This window comes from Crinia signifera, chromosome 4, assembly GCF_055691185.1.
Source record: "Crinia signifera chromosome 4, ASM5569118v1, whole genome shotgun sequence".
Classification (NCBI taxonomy): domain Eukaryota; kingdom Metazoa; phylum Chordata; class Amphibia; order Anura; family Myobatrachidae; genus Crinia; species Crinia signifera.
Genome location: NC_139220.1, coordinates 260016393 through 260043205, shown reverse-complemented (window position 1 = coordinate 260043205; position 26813 = coordinate 260016393). Strand labels below are relative to the sequence as shown.

Below are 26813 nucleotides of genomic sequence, written 5' to 3'. Positions count from 1 at the left end.
ATTATTAACAGTCTCCACATCCCAGCAGACCACGTAGAGCAAGTATACATCTTTTGTCTTTGACTATATAGTCATGCTTGTTTTTTATATATTACACCGCTGTTTTGTACGGTATACTTAACGCACTGCAGATCAGAAGATGTATTTAGAGGTCTTTGCCAATGGGACATTTCAGTAAATTCAAATAACTCTGGCAGACTCACATTTATAGCATTATTCTTATTAATATACAGCCTATTTTTTATTGCGTACAATATTTATTGTTGTTATTATTATAAATGACTATCTAGTCATTTCACACGCCTGTGCAGTGGTGTTAGTTAATCTGAGTTAGTTAGTCAACGTTCTTCCAAGTTGGATAGTTTGGAAAATAAAGTGTTAAAAATTGGACTGTACTAGGAAATCACCACTGTGCATTAAGTTACTGACCCTTTTATATTTACAAATAGTAATAGGAGGAACATTCAGGGGTTATTCCAGCTTAATTGCCTGACAACGTTATAAATGCACCAATATTGTGTATAACGTGGCTACCCATTTCAGTAAAAGGTTATAACCTCAAGCAAAGAATACAATTAATGAATTAGAGAATACAGATGCCATCCATTTCATTCCCCATTATGTTCCACTCTCATTCATGTTATTGAGAGACTACGGAGCACTGCAGAGTGTGGTCCTATTTGCACGCATAGAGGTTAAAGCGGGTCATGTTGTCACCCCAACTTCCTTGCTCTGCCACTTCGGTGTATGTGGAATATGAGGGTCTGTCTGAGTCTGATCTAATTTTACTGCAAACAGGGGATGCCATAAGGAATTCACACTCGTCATTTGTCAGCAGAACACTGTGAACAGCAGGAGTCTGATGACTGCCCTAGATATGGGGAATGCAGCCAAAACCCCACAGTGATAGAGATTACTTAACCTTTTCATGCCTGCCCACAACAGAAGAGGGGGGACGCAATGCGAGGTGCCGAAGCCAGAGGTAGGTTGCACAGGATCATGGGATTTATCTGTTAAAAAAACAACACTACAGGCAAAGACAAACCAGCATAAACTGGCATAACAAATCAGGGAGCATATGCTTAAGTATCACACAAGCAAATCTATCATTTAACAGTGTAAATGCAAAAATAGAATAATACACACTGTAAACGCAATGAAGTCAATTTACCAAAGCTCCTAAAGGTGAAATGTGGGGATGTGACCCATAGCAACCAATCAGATTTTGCCTATTATTTTCTAGGGTGCAGTAGGGAAATCATAGCTAGTATCTGATTGGTTTCTATGGGCAACATCCCCACTTTTCACTTTTAGATGCTTCAGTAAATTGACCCATTACATAAAATGCAAGTGCAGCATGTACACTCTCGGATGCATGATGATCATGTTGACCAATAAGAAGCCACAAGTTCTTTATTTGGTCCAGTATCTAATACACCCCCCCCCCCCCCCCCCTACTCCCAATCCTGTTTTGCAACAAAATAACCATTTTCCTTTTGTGGCGGGGAATTCAATTTGATTCTGGGAAGCCATGTTGTCATAGCCGCTGGGCTGGTCCCCCAGTTGCCCTACTTCAAATGCGGCCCTGTCAAATAAATAAATATATATATATATATATATACATACATACATACATACATACATACATACATACATACACACACACACACACACACACACAAGCATAGAGAGTGTGAAAGTTAAAATGCTCTGTGGACTGGATACCACACAGTGCAAAAATGAATCACCACCAGGAGAGGATGCCGACAGTTGAGCATCGTAGGCCACGCCCTGACGCGTTTCGTCATAAGACTTCATCAGTCAGAGGGCATGGCTTCTATGTACGCTCACAAAGACAATATATTGGCAAGACAGCCTCCCGGTGGGGTTTCTTTTACAATCGGAGTACTAAGTGTGCAGTCTATATGTATCCTTAAGAACAGACAGGCTGCAGATAGTTTATAAACAGTAAAAATGTATAATAATAATAATAATAATAATAATAATAATAATAATAGGTAACACTTTCATAAAACATATTCATAAAACAGGCCGGCCTATATTGATAAATATAATAATAAACAGAGTTATCTCATTAACTTCTGTTGGTACCAGAGAATTCATTTTTAAAATCCAAAACGTTTCACGTTTTAAAAGACACTGAGGGGTAGATTTATTAAGCTCGGTGAAGTGATAAAGTGTCTGGTTTTTACCACCATCCAATCAGCTCCTACCTGTCATGTTTCAAACCAAGCCTGTAACTTCACAGGTAGGAGCTGATTGGCCGGTGATAAAAAACAGACAGTTTATCACTTCACCGAGCTTAAAAAATCTACCCCTTATTGAGATCACCCCCTCTTTTACTTTTGGAGACCACCTCAACACCCTTAAAAGTAAGACTCCAAGGGTCACACTTATGATGATCTCTGAAGTGTCCTGAGACGCTGTGGTTAGCAACTCATATTGCAGAGATGCTCTAAGATCCTGATTTTTAAACATCTCTTAGCCTTTCCAATGTGGTTTAGACCACAACAATATGTGTGTAGGTACACTACATACATATAGTTGCAATTGATTAAATCGTTCACTTAAAAAATGTACCATCAATTATTGCACCTTTCTTCATATGAGGACACGCTTTACATCCATTACACGGGTAGCGGCCTTTGATTGATAAAAAGAGGTTACTCTGAGGTTTGCCACTGATGACTTCCAACTGGCTTCTCGAAATCATGGATTTGACCGTTTTAACCCTCCTATAAACTATACGTAGGCATTAGGAATGTGGTCAACTAAGATGGGATCCAATTTAAGAACATTCCAATGTTTTCTAAATATGTGGTTCAGTTCCTTTTCTTAGTATTATATTGTGTTATGAACATAACACTGTTAAATGTTGGTGTATGGTCTGATGATGGCGCAACCTCACTTTTAGATTTCAATAACTGATCCCGGTACTTCTTTACTTTCACGGCGCCACTAGAAATCGCGGTCATCGCGGGCATTGAATGCACTAAAAAAATCGGGTGCGATGCGATGCCCGCGATTTCCCATAGGGACCAATGTTAAATTTCTCAATGGACACGATTTTCTGTTCAATGCCTCAATTGACACGATTTTTCCATAGGAAACAATGTTAAATGGCCCACAGAGGCCAAATAGGCACCCTCAAGTGTGAAATGGCCCCCACAATTGTTAACGCCACCCCACGATCAACGTCAACCCGAAGCGTGGCGAGCGCAGCGAGCCCGCGAGGGGCGGCGGTACGCGTCCTCCGACCTTTTCATGCCCTACTATCCACTAGGGCGTGGAGTGAGAATAGAATAGTGTGGCGAGCGCAGCGAGCCACCGAGCCCGAAGCGTGGCGAGGGGACGCGGATACCTTCACAGGTAAACGCGTCCCTTCGCGGGCTTCACAGGTATCCGCGTCCGCTCGCCACGCTTCAGGCTCGGTGGCTCGCTGCGCTCGCCACACTATTCTATTCTCACTCCACGCCCTAGTGTATAGTAGGGCATGAAAAGGTCGGAGGACGCGTACCGCCGCCCCTCGCGGTTTTGCCCTGTGGGGATCGCATGGTGTGCCTTGGCAATTTCAAAATCTTATTTAGTGTGCCGCAAGGTAAAAAGGTTGAAAATCACTGGATTAAGGTCTATTTGTAGGCACAACCTTATTGGGAACCCGAGCCCGGGAAAACGAAAGATCCTTCTGTAAAACCAAGATCTCTATATCTGATAAAGTTCTTTTTGATAAATTGAATATTCCTAACCCTTTGAGTGCCAACGTTGCTGCGAGCGATCCTCAAAATATCTGCTAAAAATGCTCACAGCCACTGTTCTTTTAGTATACATAAATACAAATACAGCCATGTCAATGAATTGAAGTTTAGTTAAATACTGCACCCAAAAAAAAAAAAATAGTCGCTGTGAGAGACGCTGGCATTTTTAACGGATATTTTGAGGCTCTCTCACAGCCACTAAGGCACTCAAAGAGCTAATAAAAAGGTTTGCTTGCCAATTTTCACACCTATTTTGACAAATTCCCTTGGCACTCAAAGGGTTAACAGATGATGGATATGGATATAACAGTGGATATGCATGAAATACAATCAACCAAATTATTGGGATCATCAGATGTATTTATTGTATGTACCTCTGTTTTGGTTCCCTTCTTGGAACCTTCTTTTCTCCTACTTCCCCATGCCTTCTTTTTAAGCTTATGGGGGTTCTCTGAGGGGTCTCTTGCGGACGACTGCCACAATCCACTGGACCCATCTTGGTTTATTCCACTGCTTTTTTGAATCCTGTATGCCCCTTTTGCAATCTAAATTGCTGCTGGTTATTTCTATTAGATTATCATGTAGAAGGTCTAGGTCAGGGTTTACTCAAACTATTTTGCTCTGGGACCCCATTAAACAATAAAAATAATAACAGGACCCCAGCAAGTTACTGCAGAAGGTCATCACATCATATATGTAGTCAGCAGACAGCACATACATGGCAGCATTGAAGGGCACAAAATTATGGGAGGAGTCTAAAATAACAGACAATACAACAGATTCTTTCAGACTCCTTGAATCACTGACTGAGATTAGAAAAGTCATCAGCCTGCCTGATGGTCAGCAACATGGAGTTGCGACCCCATGCTGAGAAGGGTGGGACCTACTTTGTGGTCAGGACCTACAGTTTGAGAACCACTGGTCTATATGAATTGTACCCCCTATTGTCATAGTTGGACAATTTATTCTCAAAATGAGATCTTTTATTGGGATCAAGATATTGTGCTGTTTTTATATATGATTTATGTCTATATACATACTTAATTTTGTAATACTGTATATAATATAATATATATATATATATATATATATATATATATATATATATATATTTTGTAACACTGTAGGGGAACTGGATGCCTTTTCCTGGGGTAGAAGGCAGCAAGCAGCAGCTGAGAAATCATACAAGTCCAGTCTTTGGGTTGCAACTGGCCGCAACCAGTTTTATTCAGCAGAAAATAAAAATAAACAAAAGAAAATATCTTGCCTGTCCAGCACTAATATATTGTAGAAAGAAAAAAGATAACTCTTTTTTTGGGGCACTAACTTGTTAAAGTAAATTTAGTATCTTAATATGTATTGTTAAATGATCCCATGCACCATCCGGCACAAAAAAAGAGTTATCTTTTTTCTTTCTACAATATATGGTTACCCATAACTCTAGGGAGCACCACCAACAAATTTATGTGAGGTATTTATACCCATATTAATATACAAGTTGGTTCATTTATTCATGTTAAATTAACTGTCAGTGCAAGCCACGTCCTCCTTTTTTGTAATTCTGTCCAGCACTAACTAAACACAGGATATTCCTAACTATCTCTAAACAAAATGCCAAAGTTTTCCAGTCACTACTGGACAGCTTACTTGCATCAAAAAGCTTGTTCCTCACACAGAGAATCTGCAGCCTCCCCAGGCAGTCTGTACACACTGATCAGTCTAGCAGCTCTACGTGGGCCTTATGCTGGCCACACATCAGAAAGATATCGTTCCAACCAGCCAACTTTTGGCTGGTTGGAATGATAATCTTTCTAGTGTGTGGGAGCAAAAGATTATCAGCCGTTTGCTCCCACACGGGCTAAAACGCAGATAAACGGCCCAAAACGGTCGTTCCAACTTGCTGGGAAAAATCAAACCTGTTTGATTTTCCCCAGCTAATCGTTCTGGTGTAGGGGGAAAGTTCCCCCAACCAAACGATATGTAGGCGGACACTGACAAGCAGTGTCCACCTACTTCTGCCGCTGAAAGCCCCATTGTCCCGTCCCCACGATCCCCCACAGAATCCCAGCCCAGTGTACTTACCGGCCCCCGCGATCACCCAGCCCTGGACATGCAGGCGGCAGCAGCAACAGTAACAGCGGTGGGAGGTGAGAGGCCGAGCCAGCGCAGGACATGTGAGAACAGCCCCAGCAGAATCCCCATTGTCCCGTCCCCCTGTGATCCCCGCAGCATCCCCAGTGTCCCGGGGTCACCTGTCATCAGTGCCGATCCCGGGGTCACCTGTCATCAGTGCCGCGGGTGTCCTGAACGCAGCACCGTGTTCCCTGTCATCAGCGCCTGGTCCCATGTCATCAGCGCTGGGTCGCGGGGTCCCCTGTCATCAGCGCCGGGTCCCGGTGTCCCCTGTCATCAGCGCCGGGTCCCGGTGTCCCCTGTCATCAGCGCCGGGTCCCCTGTCATCAGCGCCGGGTCCCGGGGTCCCCTGTCATCAGCGCCGGGTCCCGGGGTGTCCTGCAGGCAGCGCTGGGTCATCATCACCATCCCCTCCTCATCCATCTGCCGCCGCGTCCTCCATCTCCAGCCCAGGCAGAGTAACCAGCTACTTCTGCTCAAGGGACCAGGTTCTGCTGCTCGGGTGTAGTTACAGCGGGGTGCTGGGGGTAGGTATCCTCCTCCGGCAACTTCCACCGGTCCCCGACATTTACCCGTCCCCTGGCAGCGGTAAACCCTCCCCTCCTCATCCATCTGCCGTTGCCTCTCCATCTCTCACCTCCAGCCTACCCCTCCACTCCTCACCTCCAGCCTTTATCTCTCTCTCTCTATCGCTCTCTCTATTTCTCTATCGCTCTCTCTCTATCTCTATCTCTATCTCTCTTTCTCTCTCTCTATTTCTATCTCTCTTTCTCTCTCTCTCTCTCTATTTCTATCTCTGTCTCACTCTCTCTCATATATTTGGGTAGGGAGAAGATAATTGTGCCCAACAGGTCAAAGGTTTGCCACATACATGGGGGCAATTGTGACAGGAACAGTAGGTGAGTAGGTACTGTATATGGCCATGGATAATGGATGTTTGAATGTTCATTAGGCCAATGCCCCTGAGTCCCCTTTTGTTGCTGTTATGTCACTATCTCGCATCCCCCGCTGTTTCTACCCCTTGCGTCCCCCCTGCTGTCTCTGCCCCCCACGTCCATCCTTGTCACTGCCCCCGCGTCCCTTGCTGTTACTGCCCCCCGCTGTCACTGTGTCCACTGTCACTGTCCTCGTGTCCCCCTCTGTCACTGTCCCCGCTGTCTGTCCGTGTATCCCCCGTTGTCACTGTCCGGCATCCTCTGCTGTCTTACCCTCTCGTCCACCGTCACCTTACGCCGCCTCCCCCGTCGTCACCTCACCCCCTCTCGACTTCCGTCACCTCACCCCCTCGCGCATGCTGTCACATCACCCGCCATCACAACACTCGCTCTTGCCCCCCATCACCACACCAGCTCTTGCCCCACCTTCGCCACACCAGTTTTCACCCTCGTCACCACCACCACTCTCACCTCATCACCCACCTCACCCCATATTACCTCACCTATCACCACCTCACGTTCTCTCACCTCTGGACTTGTCACCTCACCCTCCGTCACCACACTACCCCCTTCACCACACTCACACTCACTCTCGCTCCCAGTCACCTCACCATCCTTTGTTTTTTTACCAAGACCGTGGATGCTACATGGAAAGAAGAGGACTTGATCTTCGCTGGAGGACCCCCAAGAGTATGGATTCCTTCCACAGGTACCCATATGGATTTTTTTCAATGGGCTCTGAGTGTAATAAAGATTTATTTTTCTGCTGTGTGTGTGTGTGTGTGTGTATTTATTTAACTATTGGTTCTGCTGTGGAACGAAGAGTCTCAGCAAGCCCATTAATGGGCCGCATGCTGGGACTTGTGGTTCTCCAAGTCCCAGTATGTGTTCCAGCCTTGCAGGGACTAATGGTTCCACAGCAAAACCCAATGGTTTTTTCTATTTTTACACAAATAATCAGCTCGATGCCCACCGCCCAGGGCCTGTTCTGTGAGCCTGGGGCTTCATATTATTATTTTTTTACACACTGAACCCTGCACGGATCAGTCAGATCCATACATGCTTCTGCCAAATATGCCAGGAAAATTAAGAGTATTTTCCTGGCATATTTGGGCGGCAATTAGTGGCCGTTTACCGCTTATTAGCGCCCATATTGTAATACGGCCGCTTAGTAAATTATGAATCACCATTCTTTTTAATGGCGATTCCTATTCGTATTTTCCGATGGCATATACATTCGTATTTGTAAATACAAATATGAATTTGCCATAAATACGAATACGATTTTACATATTTTCAGGATAGTAAATCCTGAAAATACGTATACGCCTAAAAAAATCGTATTTTACTATCCAAATACGATTTTTTTGCACATATTAGCCTTAGTAAATTTCCCCCAATGAGGTGGCACTCAAACGGGTTTTCTCCTAAAAAAATAATGCAGACCAACAACTGCAGCTAGATCTGCATTAGACCTAGCTGCAGTTGTTGGTCTGCATTATATTTTTTAGGAGAAAACCCGTTTGAGTGCCGCCACCAGAGGCGTAGCTACCGTAAGGCAGCCACCGCGGCTGCTTGGGGGAGCAAGCGCCAGCGGGGCGCCCCCGGTGCCCGGGCACACTGGTCAGACCCCCCCTTACCCCTCCGCATGCCGCTGCCACCGCATTCAGTCCGGCACCGCAGATAGCCTCCGGGCTCCGTCTCCTGCAGTAATGAAAAATGACACGACAAAATGGCTGCCCCCTAATAGCAGACAGTTTTTAAGGATGCTAGAGGAGGCCGCCGCCTCCTCTAACATCCCTAAAAAAACTGTCTGCTGTACGGGGGCAGCCATTTTGTCGTGTCATTTTTCATTACTGCAGGAGACGGAGCCCGGAGGCTATCTGCGGTGCCGGACTGAATACTGGGCCGGCGGCGGCATGCGGAGGGGTAAGGTAACTTTTTGTCGGGGGGGGGGGGCGCCACAATATTAGTTACGCCTCTGGCCGCCACATAGTGTCTTATGATACTTACCTGTCTGTGTATTTTTGGATGGCACCAAGGTAGTTGCAGAAGAGTTGGAGTGCCAGACCACACACCCACAATATATATATATATATATATATATATATATATATATTTCAGAATGGGATGGCATTAGAGATTGATATAATAAATAAATACACATACAGTACCGCCCATAGCTGTGTTTATTTTTCTTGATTAAAGGGTTTGCGCCTTTAATCATCAACACAGCACAGCGTTTGGGCGGTAAGTGTATTTATTTATAACATCTGTCTCTAGTGCCATCCCATTCTGAACACCTGCACATTTAACATTCAGTTAATTTAGTAGAAAGGCCCATCCTCCTCCCCCCAGCAGTGACAGCAGCACCCCCATCCCCATCCTCCCTGGAGCAGTGACAGCAGCACCGAACCCCTGTCTCCATCCTCCCCCCCCCCCCCCCCCCCAGCACTGACAGCAGCATCTCCTGTCCCCATCATTCCCTCAGCAGTGACAGCAGCACAGCACCCCCATCCTTATCCTTCGCCCAGCAGTTACAATAGGACCACCCCGACCTCCCCCCAGCACTGAGAGCAGCACCCCATCCCCATCCTCTCCACAGCAGTGACAATCACAAACATGTGCCTAATGTTATGAGGCTGGACTCCTCTTTTTCATGGTGTGATGCATCCTCAAAATGTCGGGCACATGTTTGTGATATTGAGCATACGCACGGAACAATATTTTTTAAAAGATATCGCTTATAAGGGCTAAAATTACCAATATCTTTTAAAAGGTAATCTAGTGTGTATGGGGCTTATGTTGCAACACTGAGGAATATTGTTATAAAGTATTTGCAATTAACAATTTGAATAGATACATGTAACTTTGAGGAGATTGCCTGGTGTGTGAAGCAGAGTTTCATTTCATTTCACTTTTTAATTGCTGTCTACTACATAAAGATGGAATTAAACCATTTTATTAAAGTAAATGAAAAAAAAAAAAATAGGCAGAACCTGCCCGCCCACTTCTGTGACATCAGAAGTTGGACAGAAGTTGGCTGGACTAAAAAAAAAAAAAAAAAGTTTGCTGGTTGGAAGAAAAGTTGGTTAGATGTGTGGGGAACTGTTTTAGTTGGACTGTGAAGTTGGATGGTTGGAGGTTTGAAGAGTTTAAAAAAAGTTGGTCTGAAGTTGTTCTGATGTGTGGCCAGCATTACACAGCTGCAAGTGCTGATTAGCCCCCTGTGAGGCCAAACACCTGAGCTGGGCCTTTACTCAGCTTTAACATAAAAGAAAGAAACATTCTCATGGAAGTTTTCCTGTTTCTAAAAGGCGTAAGACAAGAACCCGGGGCAAATATACCTGCCCTCAAACACTATTCCAGTGTTCTTGTCACTATTTCCATAGTCCTTAGGACTCGGAGGCTATTTTTCAGTTGTACATCAATATGCCAGACTCATCATCCCTTCAAGAAATGAGTGTGAAAACAGTAATGCGGGAGTTGTAACTATTGTCCAGAGTACCAAACTTTAAAACACAGTGGGCGAAATGTAATGGTGTGTGATTTTTAAGAACGTGCAATTTTTTTGGGTCATAAAATGACCAAAATCGTACGTTTCTGGGAAATTGCATATGCAATACAGTGCGATTGGTGGGTAAAATTGCATGTTTTGCCGTAACCAAAAAAAAAAAAAAAAATCACACTTCAATAATCTCATCCAGATGTTTTTGCTTTGAAAACATCAAAATCGCAAATGTAATAGGGTGTGTCTACAAAATCGCACTCTATTACATCTTGATATATATATCTCTCTACAGGAACAGGTAACCCGGCACTCAAGGAGGAGAAAAGCTGGTGTAGTGATGTGGTGCCCTCTATAAATCAAAAGATTCAATATAGTAAAGAAGGATGAAGGCGGCACTTGACAGTCTTTACAAGCCACGCATCTTTCAGCCCAGCTGCTGTACTCACTAGGCGATGATGGTTCAAATATGAGCCATCATCGCTAGTGTGCTGGTAAAACCAGCAGATGGACCACCTCGCTGGCGATGATGCGGGAGCACGCATCATCGCTAATCGGGGATCGCTGGCCCATACCCACTAATCGCTTTTCAGCTGAAAATCGGTCAAAAGGCCTGTTTTGTCCAATTTTCAGTTAAAAATCGTCAAGTGTGCCTTTAGTAAATGTGTCCCCCAAATGTCTAAAAGGCCAACTTTTGTAGAGGCCGCAATTGGGTTTTTGGGGCCCTAGGCAAAAGAAGGACCCCCTCCCCCAAGCAGTCTGGACAGACCTGCGTTGTCTGGACCACTCCCACAAACCGCCGCATTGCCGCAATTGGTTGCCAACAGCTACTGCCCATTGAACTTAGGGCGTGATTCAGAGATGGATGCAATGTGAATGTTGTGGAGAAATTTTTGCACGGGGATATAAGTTGAACTGCACAGCCATATAAGTCATACCGCTGCCATGGTCTTGCAGCGGCAATCACATCAATGATTTTTTTCGCAAAGTACAGGCAGGGAGAGTTTGTGGGAGGAAATGGGGAGTTGCTCAAACACAGGAGTGTGTTGGGACTGTTTCGGGGCATGTCACAGTGTGCAACTGCAATCTCATACGCAGTTACAATGATGCGTGAAAACAGAGTTACTCAAAAGGTTGAGTATAGATCCACTGTGCGGCCAATGTTTGCACATTCTTACAGAAGTGGTGACTATGAAAAGCCTCCAGTGGGCATTTCTGTACATTGGGGGTAATTCAGACCTGAATACACAGCAGCCAGAGATCAGTTAACCCGCCGCCCTACTCCATTAAAATGGCTGTGTACGGGTGCACATCGGTTTGCACCAGTGTGAATATGTCCAAAGTCCTTTGTAACAGGCTTACTATCAAATTATTTTTATATAGGGCACAAGTCATCACAGGCGCCGCATAGCCTGAGACTTACTCAGCGATGCGATGCAAAAACAGGCATATCTGGGCTGAAGCAAACGTCACAAAACCTGCCCTTAGCTGGCGTGGCACGCCTACATTTTCCCCAACACTCCCAGTGATTTCCTAGCCAAGCCTACTATTTTTTAAGCGGTCCCAAAAAAGCGGTCCTACACGCCCACTCCCTGTCCATCAATTTGCGACTGGCCAGCGAACAGAACTAGCTGCAGGAGTTCATCACAGGACAGCCTCGTGCGTGCATACTGTGAACTGTACACCTGTGCAGTGTATTGATAATTGCCCGCTGTGCGAAATCACAGCCGTGCGATCAGGTCTGAATTGGCTGCAGGGTTGTCTACATTGACAGTCTCCTCTCCGGGAGAAGCCCGGAGAGGAGACTGTCAGCAGAACTGCGGGGGATGGGGCCTGATATTGTTGTCATCAAGCCCCGCCCCTAGTCCTGCAAATACCAGGATTTGCTGGTCTCCGGGGAGGGGGCGGGGCTAAAATGATGTCATTTTAGCCCTGCCCCTGCCGAAAAGCTACGGATTACGGCATTTAAACACCGGGTCGGGATATTTAAATGACGGGATGAGGCAGTGAGTGGGTGGGCCTGTTTGAATCCGATATGGGAGGGTAGTCAACCCTGGCCTAATGTGCACATCCATTGCGTACTAAATCACAGCTGCAACAGAATTTGTGTCCATGTGTGAATCAGTCCCTTAGTTAGCAATTTACTCTTCTCAAGATAAGTATTCAAGAGACTGTTACGAATAATCCAAGACATATGATTTCAAAATATATAAACACGGTGCGAGCAAAGTAATAATCACAAATTCAAAACTAGGAGACCTAAAGGTCTAAATACACGCTGGGAAATGAAACCAATTTAAAATAAAAATGAAATATCTAGGCATATAGGAGCACTGGGCAGCGCTGAGGAGCGCGGGTCAGTAAGAGGGATTAGTAGCACAGCCAGACTGAGATAACAATAGCAGTATTTCAAACATCAATCTACTTCATCCTTCTAAGGTAGACACAGGTCTCAGTGATGTGACACACACAGAGAAAGGGGGACTTGTCATTATGTATCATAAACTGTTATGCAAATACCTCAATTTGTAACTATTAACATAATTTAGCGCTCAGAGACATACACTCATTTCTAATCATCGCAGTGGAATGGAGTCTTGTTCTGTCGTTCTTAGCCTGCAGGAAAGTCTTTCATCAAGATGCTGTAATGTTTTAATAACCTGCCAGTGTTCACCGGCTGTGCCGCTGCCGACGACACTCTTACATTGTCCTCATTAAGGAACAGGTCGGGGAATAACAGGACATTAACGCATTGCCGGTGTGCGGGGTCCTGAGGCTTTGAAGCTGCTGTTTCTGACAAAGCAGGTCTGTTAACCCCATCTGTGATGAGCCTGTGTAATGGTACCTGTATTATGACCCTTACCTGTGCCCATTTCTGCCGCCATGTGTCCGGGCTGTACCTCTGTCGCTCTCTCAGGACCCAATCATAGCATGGAAGATTTGCTGCAATGTCACAGAACGCTGTCCCGTTGCTGCCAAATTCATTGTCCACTTTAAATAACCAGCGGGTCACCAGCACGTTATCTGCTATAAGTTGGGACAGAGAGCTGTAGAACTGTGAACGTGATAAAGATACAGACATGTAAATGTGATACACAGCAACATACGTGGTACACGGATGAAAACATCATACAGACACTTCATTCATTCTAAATAAAACTTTGCTTACAGATGCAGCCTGTCTCATTCAGCCAGGGTGTTGGCGATAGAATCGCCAGCCCCGCTATTCGCCTTAAGAAGGCGCGTGCCCACGAGACGCTTGCGCGCCCCTTTCCGCCGGAGCTCTCCGTCGGTCCCCGCCACACCCCGCAACCCCCCCTAACCCTGGCCATCTCACTGAAGCTGAGATTGGCAGAGATTCCGCCGCCCACCGCCGAGCGACACTCGCGCATCCCCTTCAGATGGAGCGTCTCTCCACCAGCGGAAGGGGATCTGGCGAGGGATGGGGATGTATGAGAGGCGCTCCATCTGTAATTTGTGCAGGGTCGATTCAGACTTACAAGGCTTTTCCGGGCCCATGGAACTTTCTTATTACTTCCATAGAGTCTTAGGGGGACATTCAATCCCCGCCAGGGGAATTCCGCCTGCCGATAAACTGGCGAGCGGACCGAAAACGGGACAGGATTCCAACTGTTGGAACCTTTCAACATGCGGAATCCAGGGCGGAATACCCCCCTTAGTATAATCAGCATCTGTAAATAATATTTGTCCTAACCATGCAGTTATGACATATACACAGCTGCCTTCATGAGAACACAGGTTACATTATTAGGAACATGGTAATACATACACACTCCCAATAAAGACCCAGGGGGGTAAATGTAAAAGGGGATGAGAAGCCAGAGGTCTGGGATTTTGTCTGAGAATGGACGTAGTTTTAACCCTTTGAGTGGCAACTGAATTTGTCAAAATAGGTGTGAATATTGACAAGTAAATCTTTTTATTTATCATAATGACCTGTAATGTTTACCTTTATATAGGAAATTTTATCTTTTTATACACACTATTTTTTATCTGCTTTTTTATAACAAATGTGAGTGATGCTCCCATTTTTTACGGATATTTTGCACATCTCTCACAGGTATGTTGGCAACCAAAGGGTTAATTACATTTACCCGCCTGACTGTATAATGATGGAACGCACTCATATTCATTTTATTGTCTTTTTTCAAGACCCTCACAATTTGCATGCGTACTGGAGAAGCCCTTCAGCTCTGGGCCCCATAGCAGCTGCACCCCTTGCACCTAAGATAGTTCCGCCCTTGGGCAGAGCATCATCAATAGTTTGTGCCTTTGCTCTATATGAATATAAAGTGCTAAGGCCACCCCCAATAAGAACATAATATAAAGTGCTAAGGCCACTCCCCCAATAAGAACATAATATAAAGTGCTAAGGCCACTCCCCCAATAAGAACATAATATAAAGTGCTAAGGCCACCCCCAATAAGAACATAATATAAAGTGCTAAGGCCACTCCCCCAATAAGAACATAATATAAAGTGCTAAGGCCACTCCCCCATAAAGAACATAATATAAAGTGCTAAGGCCACTTCCCCAATAAGAACATAATATAAAGTGCTAAGGCCACTCCCCCATAAAGAACATAATATAAAGTGCGGTACTTATGTATTATCTGGGCTCCCATGTTAAATGCACCCCATTTTTTCATACCCCTACTATCCAACTACGCATGGAGTTGATTTTATATAGTGTGGCGAGTGCAGCGAGCCACCGTGCCCGAAGCGTGGCGAGGGGATGCGGTCTCATGAGAAAAATGGGAGCCCAGATATTACATATCACTCCCCAATAAGAACATAATATAAAGTGCTAAGGCCACTCCCCCAATAAGAACATAATATAAAGATGTAGAATGCAGATAAAATCATGGCTGGGATGATGGCATGGGCTAGGCCCAATGGACCCGATTCCAATTGCTTCGGTGGCAGGGCGGCGTCACAAGGATTCGGTAAGCTGCGACCTTCACAGCTTACAGAGTCAACTAGAATCACCCCTAATAGGTAGTTGTCTTGAAAAGTATGAAGCGGATGGATTACTGTTGCAAGCAACTCAAAGTCCTTATTATTCCTGCCCTCAAAGTTAAATTGTGAGCCTCACAATAATATTACACTGCAACATGTGCTATGACACAGCAATGAATAAGCATGGCACAGAGAGCAACATATCCAGTTTATCCCATTTGGTCCCCACTTTGATACCACTTCCAAGCAATGACTAAAGTACATGCAGAACCAGGTAGTTATGTGCACTTTATTATCATTCATTGAATTCAGAATTGACAAGAAAGATTAGGAGAACAACACCTTCCTCCGCTGGGTCTCTCCCTGCACAAAAACATGCCAATAAGTAACTGAATTAAATAGTAAATATCTAAATTAAATGTCGATAAAATGCATCTCCAGAGTAAACCGGCAGAAATGGCAAAAATAAAAGTTATTTCTTCTTATAAACCATAAATGTACACTATATTATAGGTTCTCTTTGAGCACAGCAGCGTTTTACCATTTGTAAGAATGTATGACCTGATTCAGGCCTGTTAGCAAGGCTGCAATTTTTGTACATGGACAAAACCATGTGCACTGCAGGTGGGGCAGATGTAACATGTGCAGAGAGAATTACATTTGGGTGAGTTATTTTGTTTCTATGCAGGGTAAATACTGGCTGCTTTATTCTTACACTGCAATTAAGATTTCAGCTTGAACACACCTCACCAAAATCCAATACCCTTTCCAAACAGAATAGCCCCACACTTCCGGTTTATACTCTGCACTGTCATTGACAGGTAATTTTGCAGGTCCTAGCCTGACCCCCCACCTTCACACAGAAAAGCAAATTACCGGGTTATAAATTTCTCCCCATTTACTGATTAACACGGGTATTTCTTCTGTGTGAAAAGTTCAACCCAGGTCATAATTCCTATGTCTTCGACCCTGTTCCCATCCCCCCCTTAGAGACCCAGGATTTACGACCCAGATGGACTCTTTCATACAAAAAAGGGATCCGTGTTGAATGGCAAAATAGAAATGTTTAACACAGTAATTTGCTTTTCTGTGTGAAAGAGGTATAACTCTCTTTGCACATGTAACATCTGCCCTACCTGCAGTGCAGCATGGTTTTGCCATCTGTAAAAATTTCAGCCTTGCTAAAATGACTGAATTAGGCCCATAATCTGTATGAATTTAGACATGCACAATAATGATTTATGTACAAGTGTATTACTTTGTCTTTTTACAATCATGGAAATTAATGACAATAAAAACTATTTCATCTGGTCTTTCTGTTTCAGTGGGGTTTTTTTTTAAATATATTTATTCTTTTTTAAAGAGTAGAGCAAGTACAAATTTAATTGGGTCATAAATGGTTAATAAACTGGAATTGTTTAATAAAATGGTGAAAAGACCACTGAAAGTCAATTTTTATCGGCAATTATTAATAAAGAGATTAAGAACTTGTCAATATGAGATATGGAGTTGTGTTCTCACCCCTAGCACTAGATTTATTTTGGTAACTTTAACCCTGTGAGTGCCCGGTGAATTTGTCAAAATAGGTGTTAAAATTGTCAAAAAAATACATTTCTTTTCATCATAATGACCTGTAATGTTTACCTTATATAGGAAATATAATATTTTTTTTACAAAACATATTTTATTTGAATTAATATAACAAATGTGAGCGACGCTGGCATTTTTAGCAGATATTTTGAACATCTCTCAGAGATGTTGGCACTCAAAGGGTAAAGGAGATGCGATCACTATGTTACTTTTAACCATATGTACATTTTAAATGTAGACAATAATCAAAATGACTTTAAGGGCAGCACATAAATGTTTTATGTAATGTCATTACGGTACTTATGTAATATCTGGGCTCCCGTTTTTCTTATGAGACCGCGTCCCCTTGCGGGGCTCGCTGCGCTCGCCACGCTTCGGGCACGGTGGCTCGCTGCGCTCGCCACACTATATAAAATCAACTCCATGCGTAATTGGATAGTAGGGGTATGAAAAAATGGGGTGCATTTAACATGGGAGCCCAGATAATACATAAGTACCGTCATTACAAATAACGTGAGGGCAAGGCTTGTAACTTTTACCTGTATCTTGTATTCTAGTTGTATATTCCCAGTAAAGTGTACTAATCACCTCTATAATCGTACCCCCACTATGGGCTTAACCATTATTTATGATATCCATACACGGATTTGGTATGAAATCCCGACGGTCAAAATCACGACATGGTCAAAATCCCGACATGGTCAAAATCCCGACATTTAAAATCCCGACATTTAAAATCCCGACAAGGTCAAAATACCGACATATAGAATGTAGACAGGTGAAAAAGTCAACATGGCTTTCTGTTGATAGGTCGGGAGGTCGACATGGGTTTTTTCACTGTTTTCTGACCCGAATGTCGACACAGTCAACATGGACACAGTTGGAAGTCAACCGCAGCCCCTCACTTCGCTCGCTATGCTTCGGGCACACTATTTTATTTTCCCACCACGCCCTAGTGGATGGTAGGGCATGAAATACCGCCTATCGGCACATGTCGGGTCACAACCTGTTGACCGAAAGTCATGTTGACTTTTTCACTTGTCTACATTCTATATGTCGGTATATTGACCTTGTCGGGATTTTAAATGTCGGTATTTTGACCATGTCGGTATTTTGACCATGTCAGGATTTTAAATGTCGGCATTTTGACTGTCAGTCAATGGTTGTCGGTATTTTGACCGTCGAGATTTTGACCGTCAGGATTTTTACTGCATCCCCCATACACATATGTTTCTAGGGGCACACTATGGGCCTGATTCTGGTTCACTTGCAAAAGCAAATTCTCTCTCTAATGGACAAAACCATGTGCACTGCAGGTGGGGCAGATGTAACCTTTGCAGAGAGTTATATTTGGGTGCTATTTTGTTTCTGTGCAGGGTAAATACTGGCTGCTTTATTTTACACTGCAATATAGATATCAGTTTAAAGTACAAACCCCACCCAAATCTAATGCTCTCTGCACATGTTACATCTGCCCCACCTGCAGTGTACATGGTTTTGTCCATTAAAGAGAGATTTTACTTTTGGGAGCAAACCAGAATCACGGCTTATGGTGCGGTCTTGTGTATGGGAGACAAGTATTCTTTCATTTGATCCAAATTAACACTTTAGCATCTATTTGTACAGCTAAATACTGGTAAGGCTTCTGACCTGTTCCTGGTTATAGATATCATATTCTCCAGGAGGAGTGGGGATGTCAGCACTGGCAAAGATACGCTTACTCCCAGACTTGGTGCTGTAGAGATGTGCCACCTCCGGCTCGGTGCCAAGAACAGGGACCCCAAGCACATCAGCCACGGCTAGATCATCCACGTGGGAGACTCGTCCAACGATATAGCTCTCACGTCCTTGTGTCAAGTTCTTTATACGCTTTAAGGCCTTCGGGCTGTATTTCAGCAGGGTGGACAGGCACATGTGGTGACTCTATAACAGAGAACATAGGAGCTTAGACTATCGATAAACATCTTAAAGTATTATATTGGTGTTTGGGCAAAATCATAACACGGCTGGCAAAATTCTGGCATACCTTGTAGCAATGAGAAACTCTCAATCAGAATGCTAAGGATCCCACTACCCTCTGTAAGAACTTGTCACTATGGCATGGGCACTGTTTTACACATACTAGGTGCATGCTTCAGAGATGTAAATATAGAACTTGGGGCCTATTTCATACTGTAGTAATTGGGACTAAACCTCTGAATGCTGACGTATTCATAGGATTGACGCATAATTTAGTAGCAGGGCTGTTTAACATATTTGGAGTGATGGCCCCTCTATTTTCATTTGCATAAGAAGCCCCCAAAGTGTTCCATGGGGACTGAGAGGAGACAATTGGCAAGTATCGGAAAGCTTTGCTTTTCAGTCATTATTGTCATTGCATTAGGCTTGGTAGCCTACAATTTTCTGTGTTTTGTGGGATCGGTCTGGACAGCGCTGTTATGCCCGGGCCAATCAGGGGCAGGGTCGCAATGGCTGCGTGACATCACGCACAGCTGCTGGGACCCAAAACATGGCTTTGCAGGCACATTGCGGGGAGGAACCCAGGGAGAGTGGTGGCCTTGCCCTGTGCTGGGCATCCCCCCCACAGCCTAGCTACGGCAGTTGCAGTTTTGCATAGTTACACAAAACTGCATCTGAGTCTGAATTAGCCCCATTTCCCCTAAGCATCTTTGCTGCAAAGCAATTTGTATAAAGTAACAGATTAATAATGATGCATGCCACAAGTCACTTGTATCAGTCCTCATACCTCAGACAAATAAAACCAAATCCTGAAACATAGTTGCCTACCCTCCTGCATTCTGCAGGAGACTCCCTGAAATAGCAGCAATCTCCCTCTCTCCCTCATTAGTCTAGAAATCTCCTTCATTTCACCTAGCCCACACTACACTCTTAAAGTTTTTTGGGAAAAAAGAAATGAGAGATAGATACATTTACATTGAATCATCAGCACCATTTCCCAGCACTATACCAAGTATAGTAGCTCTTACTAACTGCTTTGGGGCTCGTCTACATTTGGAAATGTCATTGTAAAAGATTCCTCTCAGATGTAGCAGTACACACCCACGCTTCTAGGTGCCTTGTTCACAATCTCTTTTCACAATCTCTCCATATATGGAACTAGACATGCCCTTTAAGTGGAGCATGACATGCCCCCTCAATGGGGCGCTGTGCAAAATTCTGCTACCAACTATAATCTCCCTGAAACTAGTTTTCAAAAGTAGGCAAGTATGTCCTAAAAACTGCCCCATATGGAAACAGGGCTCCATGGCGAAAACACACTGATCCTGTGGGTCAAATGTAATAGGGTGTGAGAATCAGAAAGTGAGAGATTTTCTGAGAGTTTTCTTGCTTTTTTTTTTTTTTTAAAGCAGCAATCAATTACATGACACAATCAACCTGGGTTTTGCAGTGTAAAGGATTGCCGCTTTAATGAAATGGGAAAACTCTCCCCAAATCTTTCATAATGTGATTCTTACACCCTATTACATTTGGCCCTGTATGTTTTTAAGAGAATTTTTTTTTGGGAAGTTCCCAAAAAATACCTGTGAAAAATTGGGTAAAAATCATGAAAAAATTTTGTTTTGTGGTCCTGTTCATTTTTGCCAAACTGGATACCCCCCTAAGATATTTGAATAATTGAACGTGCATAGATCCTGCTTTTGTTTGTACAGTCACAGTATAGAAACGTTAAAATGCTGACATAGGAGGCCACATGTAGATGTACAAATGGTTCCTGCTATAGGACTGGTGCTGGAATAACCCGTGGTGCACCTAAAGACATACTAGTGACCCTGACATTGGGCATATCTGTCCTTTCACATTGAGATGCATGGAGATACAGCAGGGAAGGGATTTGTAGTAGCATTTGCATAAAGAAGCAGGTACAACTACAGTAAAGAAGCAGCCGCATCTGTGTCCATCTCTGAGTCAGGCTCATTATTGTACAGGTTGAGTATCCCTTATCCAAATTATTCTGAAAACCATACATTCCAGAAACTGAATTTTTTTTTGTTTTGCTAAAAGCACTGCTAGGGACATTTGTGCCAGCACTACTGGGGGCATGATATGTAACTGGCACTACTGGGACATCTGTACCAGCACTACTGAGGACATGATATGTAACTGGCACTACTGGGACATCTGTACCAGCACTACTGGACATGATATGCAACTGGCACTACTGGGACATCTGTACCAGCACTACTGAGGACATGATATGCAACTGGCACTACTGGGACATCTGTACCAGCACTACTGGACATGATATGCAACTGGCACTACTGGGACATCTGTACCAGCACTACTGGGGACATGATATGCAACTTGCACTACTGGGGACATCTGTACCAGCACTACTGAGGACATATGTAACTGGCACTAAATATGTGCAAGAAAATTATTGCTTGGCATTTAAATTCAGTGCCTGAGACAGTATATAAACTTTGTTTCATGTTTTGAAACCTTGTTTTATGCACAAATAAAATATATCTGTATGTATTTGATGAGTTTGTACAACATAAATACAAGATACCTCAAGATACATAATTGAAATATAAAAATATTCTGAAATACGGAATAATCCGTTATCCAAACGTTTTCTGGTCCTGAGCATTTTGGATATGGAATATTCCACCTGCCTTAAAAGGGATTTTGCACTCTTACAGGAAGGAAATAGAATGTACGGAATCACCGATTCCAATAATGACATTAATGTGTTGATTATACTGGCAGCTATTTTAACTGTGACAGTGACAAAAATATCTAAAAAATGGTGCTTGCATTATTTGCATTACTTTTGTCCATGCTGCAGAACATGTTGCATGTGGTTCAAAGATCTCCATGGTCTCACTCCTTCCTTTGGAGCTCCATTCAGACTGCAGAAAATGTGAAAAGCAGCCACCTGGGTGAGCATTAATGTATCTATGTAACAGGACAACACATCTCCAATTTCCTGTCAAGTCCTATTTGTGCCATCACATCAGGTTGAAGCTGCTGCACACATGTTCACCACTAGTGGGTGCTAGCCACAACCAGTTCTCCAGCAGACTTGTAAATTTCGTATTGTGATATTTCTAAATGCAGGCTTCTGTACTCAAATACCAAATAAATAATGTTTGGGGGGGGGGGGGGGGGGGCGCACAGTGTGATCATTTATAAAAATATATACAGATTTTTTATAAATGATCTTTTGAATAAAACAAAAATTACTTGGTACGGCTAAACAACTCCATAACTGCATAAAAACAACAAATCAGAACACAAGTTTACATTACACTAGCTGAAGTACCCAGCATGAACCTTTACATTTACAAAACACTACTTGATAGGAGTTGGTTTTCTTTGAGTAAACACAGCTAATAAAAAAATAAAACAAATTGTATAAAAATTGAAAAAGGTTAAAAAAATTTTTTTTCAATGTATGTATTTAAGTTGCTCAAAGTAAATATATGTTGCTAGCAGCACAAAAACAACATAGTAAAAAAAACACGACATAGTAAAAAAACACGACGAAAAAAACAAACTATCATTCCCGATATAAATTGCTCTATCATCACAAGTGAGTTCATCATTGTGCAAAGCCAACAAAAAAAATAGCGTGATTAATATGTGGCTGGGTTATGACCTCTGCCGGAGTTGAGCTGTTTAAATTGATAAAAGCTGTTGAGGTGATACCATAATCGCTCACATCTTTAGTGCCTCAGCAATGGCCTCACTGGGAATAGAACTAATTACTACACATCTGTATTTATTTGATCCACGCAGAATTATCCTTCTGTCACTCGGAGAGGAAGCTGCCAGCCTTTTGTATAACGCTAACTCATCCCGTGCCACCCTCCTGGCTCATATTGAGGCAGTTATGCTGAGAGAAAATCAATTGGTGATATAAAGAGACAGAAAAGGCTTCTGCGAGGGGCCAGACTGCATGTGATATCCCCGTATGAGAGGCCATGTGTTGGCAGGGCGGGATTTACTCTTGTGTATACACAGACCATGTTCCTATAATCTGCTACTTGATTATTCCCCCATATAACCCAGACATTGTAGTTGTTGGCTACCTGGTGGCTCTATAAAAAAAATACAAATAAGCAAAGTGACAATCCCAAGCCTGTGATTTGTCTTTTATATGAGGTTCCTCGCTAGCTGAACCTTACAGGGAATCTGTCCACAGCCTCGGGGGTGAGAATGGTAAATCGCTCATGCAGCTCGGTGGCATCCTGGGGGTTCCCAGATAACACCGCTGCTCGCAGACCTAAGAGCTTGCGGTAATACTGCTCCGTCTCCTCGTCCAGCTTCACAGGGGACACATAGATGACATCCACGTTGGGGTCTGTGGGAGAGGAGCTTGCAATTAGTCTACATTCCGTGTGCTTTGATTTATCTAGAACTATTACCTACAATTATCGCCTTCTATTATGCACAGATGGGGGTGAACGCTCATTTTGCCTTATGCAGAAATCAGTAAGAAGTGACCCAGGTCAACGGACTTAATAGCCTGCATTTATTACCGGCATCGTAGCGCAGTACTTTTATTTTATTTACATCTGATTATTTACCATGTTACTGAGAATGATCAAATATATTGCAGTACATATTTTAAATGTTATTTTGTTATTTTTTCCGATACATAGGGCGAGATGTACTAAACCTTGAAAAGTAATAAAATGGAGAGTGATAAACCACCAACCAATCAGCTGCTATCTGTCATTTTTCAAACCCAGACTGTGACATGGAAGTTACAAGCTGATTGGCTGGTGGTTTATCACTCTCCACTTTAACACTTTTCAAGCTAAGTAAATCTGGCCCATAGCCCCTTATGTGTTATGTATCACTTCATTGCGTGTTGTGTGGGAAATATAGGCTGTAAGTCTTCTGTGTCCCTTTCATTTTGCTTATTATTCCATATTGTCACCATGCCTCCTATACTTGCATAGGCATAGAACTGTCTATAACACTTCCTCTTGCTCAATTACAATAGCTTCTCGCTCTAACTCCTTCTGATGCTATATACACAATCCATATCTCTGTCTACTCGCTGCTTTCTGTAACTGCGCCCTGTAATTACTCCTATTGCTCCATATAATTGCCCACAGCAAACTATTTCACAGATCATTTCTCATTTTAAAGTAAAATAAATAACAGACGTTCTTCTCCGTACTTGGGAACCTCCCTTCGATCTTGTCTGTAACAATTGTAAGTCACCTGCTATGTCGCATAGTCGTCCTATCTGCAGGTTCTGCTGGATGTGCAGGTCTGTGGTTTCTGCTCTTTGTTTGTCAGTATAGCCTGCAACAGATATGCGTCAGACACTATAGTATTATTACTACCAGCTATTTATATAGCACATGCATATTCCCAGCGTTTTACAGAGAATATTTGGACAGTCACATCAGTCTCTGCCCCAGTGGAGCTTACAATCTATATTCCCTACCACATGTACATGCACACACAGACATTCTAGGGTTAATTTGTTGGAGCGAGGGGGACACTGCGTGTGCGGCCCCTAAAACAGCGAGGCTTGCGGCTAAACGCAGCAGGCTCCCTGCATTAGCCACGATTCCCGCCGTTTAACCCCCTTTCCAGCTGCATTGAATACACCCCTTAGTGTTAAGGTGCATACACTCAGGCCGATAGATCAATGCACCATTGGCCAGTGTGTACCATCAATATCTGAATGGCATTCAGATATATCGTGTTGGATGTACAACACAGCTGATGCCTGATATATTTATTTATTATTTATTAACAGTTTCTTATATAGCGCACGCATATTCCGCAGTGCTTTACAGAGAATACTTGAACATTCACATCAGTCCCTGCCCCAGTGGAGCTTACCATCTATATTCCCTACCACATGTACACGCACACACAGACATTCTAGGGTTAATTGTTGGGTAACCAATTAACCTACCAGTATATTTTTGGATTGCGGAAGGAAGCCGGAGTACCCGGAGGAAACCCACTCAAGCACGGGGAGAATACACAAACTTCACACATTTAGGGCCACGGTGGGAATTGAACCCATGACCTCAGTGCAGTGAGGTGGTAATGCTAACCACTACACCATCCGTATGTGAATTGCACAGGATAACGGGGTCAGCTATACTTATGTAACACTTTAAGCTTTCCTCTAGGTAAACCTGACAGGTTATAAAGACACCGAAATAACAGGGGCCAGCACCTGCTTGTTACATAACTCGCCTTATTGTATTAGTAACCTTACTGATTTAATCTTAGCCGCACTGTAACTCTGCCTAAAACACGATTCGTGGATAATTATATCCATCTTGTCAATGAATGCTGAAGGCAAGGAAATATAAAACATCATGTTAAAGGTTTATTTAAAGAACCATAACTATGTGTATACTGTATGATATTTTTCTAGTCAGCATTTGATCTAAAAATTACAACTAAGATGGTTGAAATTGGGGTAATTGTGCAAATGTGCCGTGTATGGAGGCAGGCTTAGTAACAGAACCAAACTCACAAACCTATGGTTATGTAGACAGCACAGATGGTACTCTGTGTCACATGAATACCAACAATACCTAAACAAGTACATATATAAACAATATATACCTATTAATAAAGGACTTCTATTTCCTTTTAAAGTCAGACTACCCATGTAAAGTATTGTTATATTGCTATGCAGGGTTTTATTACTATCCAGAAATGATACCACCCAGTTGTGTACCCATATATACCGCAAAGCAGTGCGTATCCCGCATTCCAATACATACAACGCAGCCCTCCCTCTCAGAGCCACTAAGCAGTGTGGGAGCTTTCCTTAGGGGACCCCTCCACACCTATTTGCCTGCACTTTGCAAGGAAACCTCTTTTTAAGTTCCTCTAATTCATAAATGTAATTAAATAATTACATTAGTGCTAATTAACATGAAACTGCAGATTATTTAAGCGCAAAAAAAACACTATTCAACTTCTTAATTATTCTTGTTCACACAGCATTTCCTTTTGCTCGCGCGCCCTAGGTGCAGATAAAGCAGCCCATCTGCTGGTAATTAGAACTAAATAATTTCCGACAATGTAGCTTATCATTTTGACTGCACATTTGATTAAAAACAGTGTACAAGCGGTATCCCAGAGCGACGGCGGGAGCATAAGAATGGAAAGAGGGGGTACATGCATAACCCGAGGGGCTACACTAGATGTAGTCTTGGAATATCTGACACACAGACCGTAACACAGATGCAAGCTGCATTGACATATAATGCCACAAATGAAAAGCAATAGCAAAAAAAAAGGTACCCAAAAAACAACACCGCAATGAAACTCATGTTAAATAACAAGAGAAGCCTAATACAAATAAATGTAAACTAATTATTTCTGTTCTATATATACATATGGACTTACGACAGACAGACAAAGCACATGCAGTCACACATCTCTGTTCAGTCGCACTCACACAGAAGTTTCTTAACTCATTTCACACAGATGAAAACCGAATTATAGGAAATGGCCCCTTGGCAGCTCATCTCCCTCCTTATCCCCCACATCCCATAATGAGTTTATTTGTTTAACTCCCCGAATTAAACGCCGCTTCTAGTGCGGGCCTGGTAATATCACTCTCATCATGTCGAGAACATTTTCCTGCAGAGACCCATCTGAATAAGAGAAGGTCCCCGCGCTGAACTCAATCAGGGAAGCGTAATGTGCTGGGTAATAGAGGTGGTTGATAGATCTGGAGGCTAAGAGCTCTTTACCTAATGATGGGATATGGATAATGCTCCTCCTGCACGTCCTGATGTGATTCCAGTTGGATGCCAGATGCTAAAAAATCAAGGGAAGAGCAATGAGTGAGAGAGGCAGTCTGGAACACACTTATCGGAGAGGGTGAGGGGGGTCTTAAGCCTCCTTCCTTCATCCTGCCGTACGG

The 26813-nt window shown here is 43.3% G+C and overlaps 1 protein-coding gene across 3 annotated transcripts in view; it reads right to left on the bottom strand.

Annotated features, from left to right (window-relative positions):
• Nucleotides 1-26813, bottom strand: part of IQCH (IQ motif containing H) — an 83875-nt gene that overhangs the window by 24429 nt on the left and 32633 nt on the right. For 2 of the 3 annotated variants that reach the window (XM_083184370.1, XM_083184368.1), the window contains exons 10-15: nucleotides 26641-26707; nucleotides 24122-24205; nucleotides 23074-23249; nucleotides 21715-21795; nucleotides 18572-18844; nucleotides 13216-13407 (exon numbers count right to left, since the gene is read on the bottom strand). In XM_083184370.1, the coding sequence (XP_083040496.1) occupies nucleotides 13216-13407; nucleotides 18572-18844; nucleotides 21715-21795; nucleotides 23074-23249; nucleotides 24122-24205; nucleotides 26641-26707 (873 nt within the window). The remainder of the gene's footprint in view (nucleotides 1-13215; nucleotides 13408-18571; nucleotides 18845-21714; nucleotides 21796-23073; nucleotides 23250-24121; nucleotides 24206-26640; nucleotides 26708-26813) is intronic. The other variant, XM_083184369.1, reaches the window with a different exon arrangement.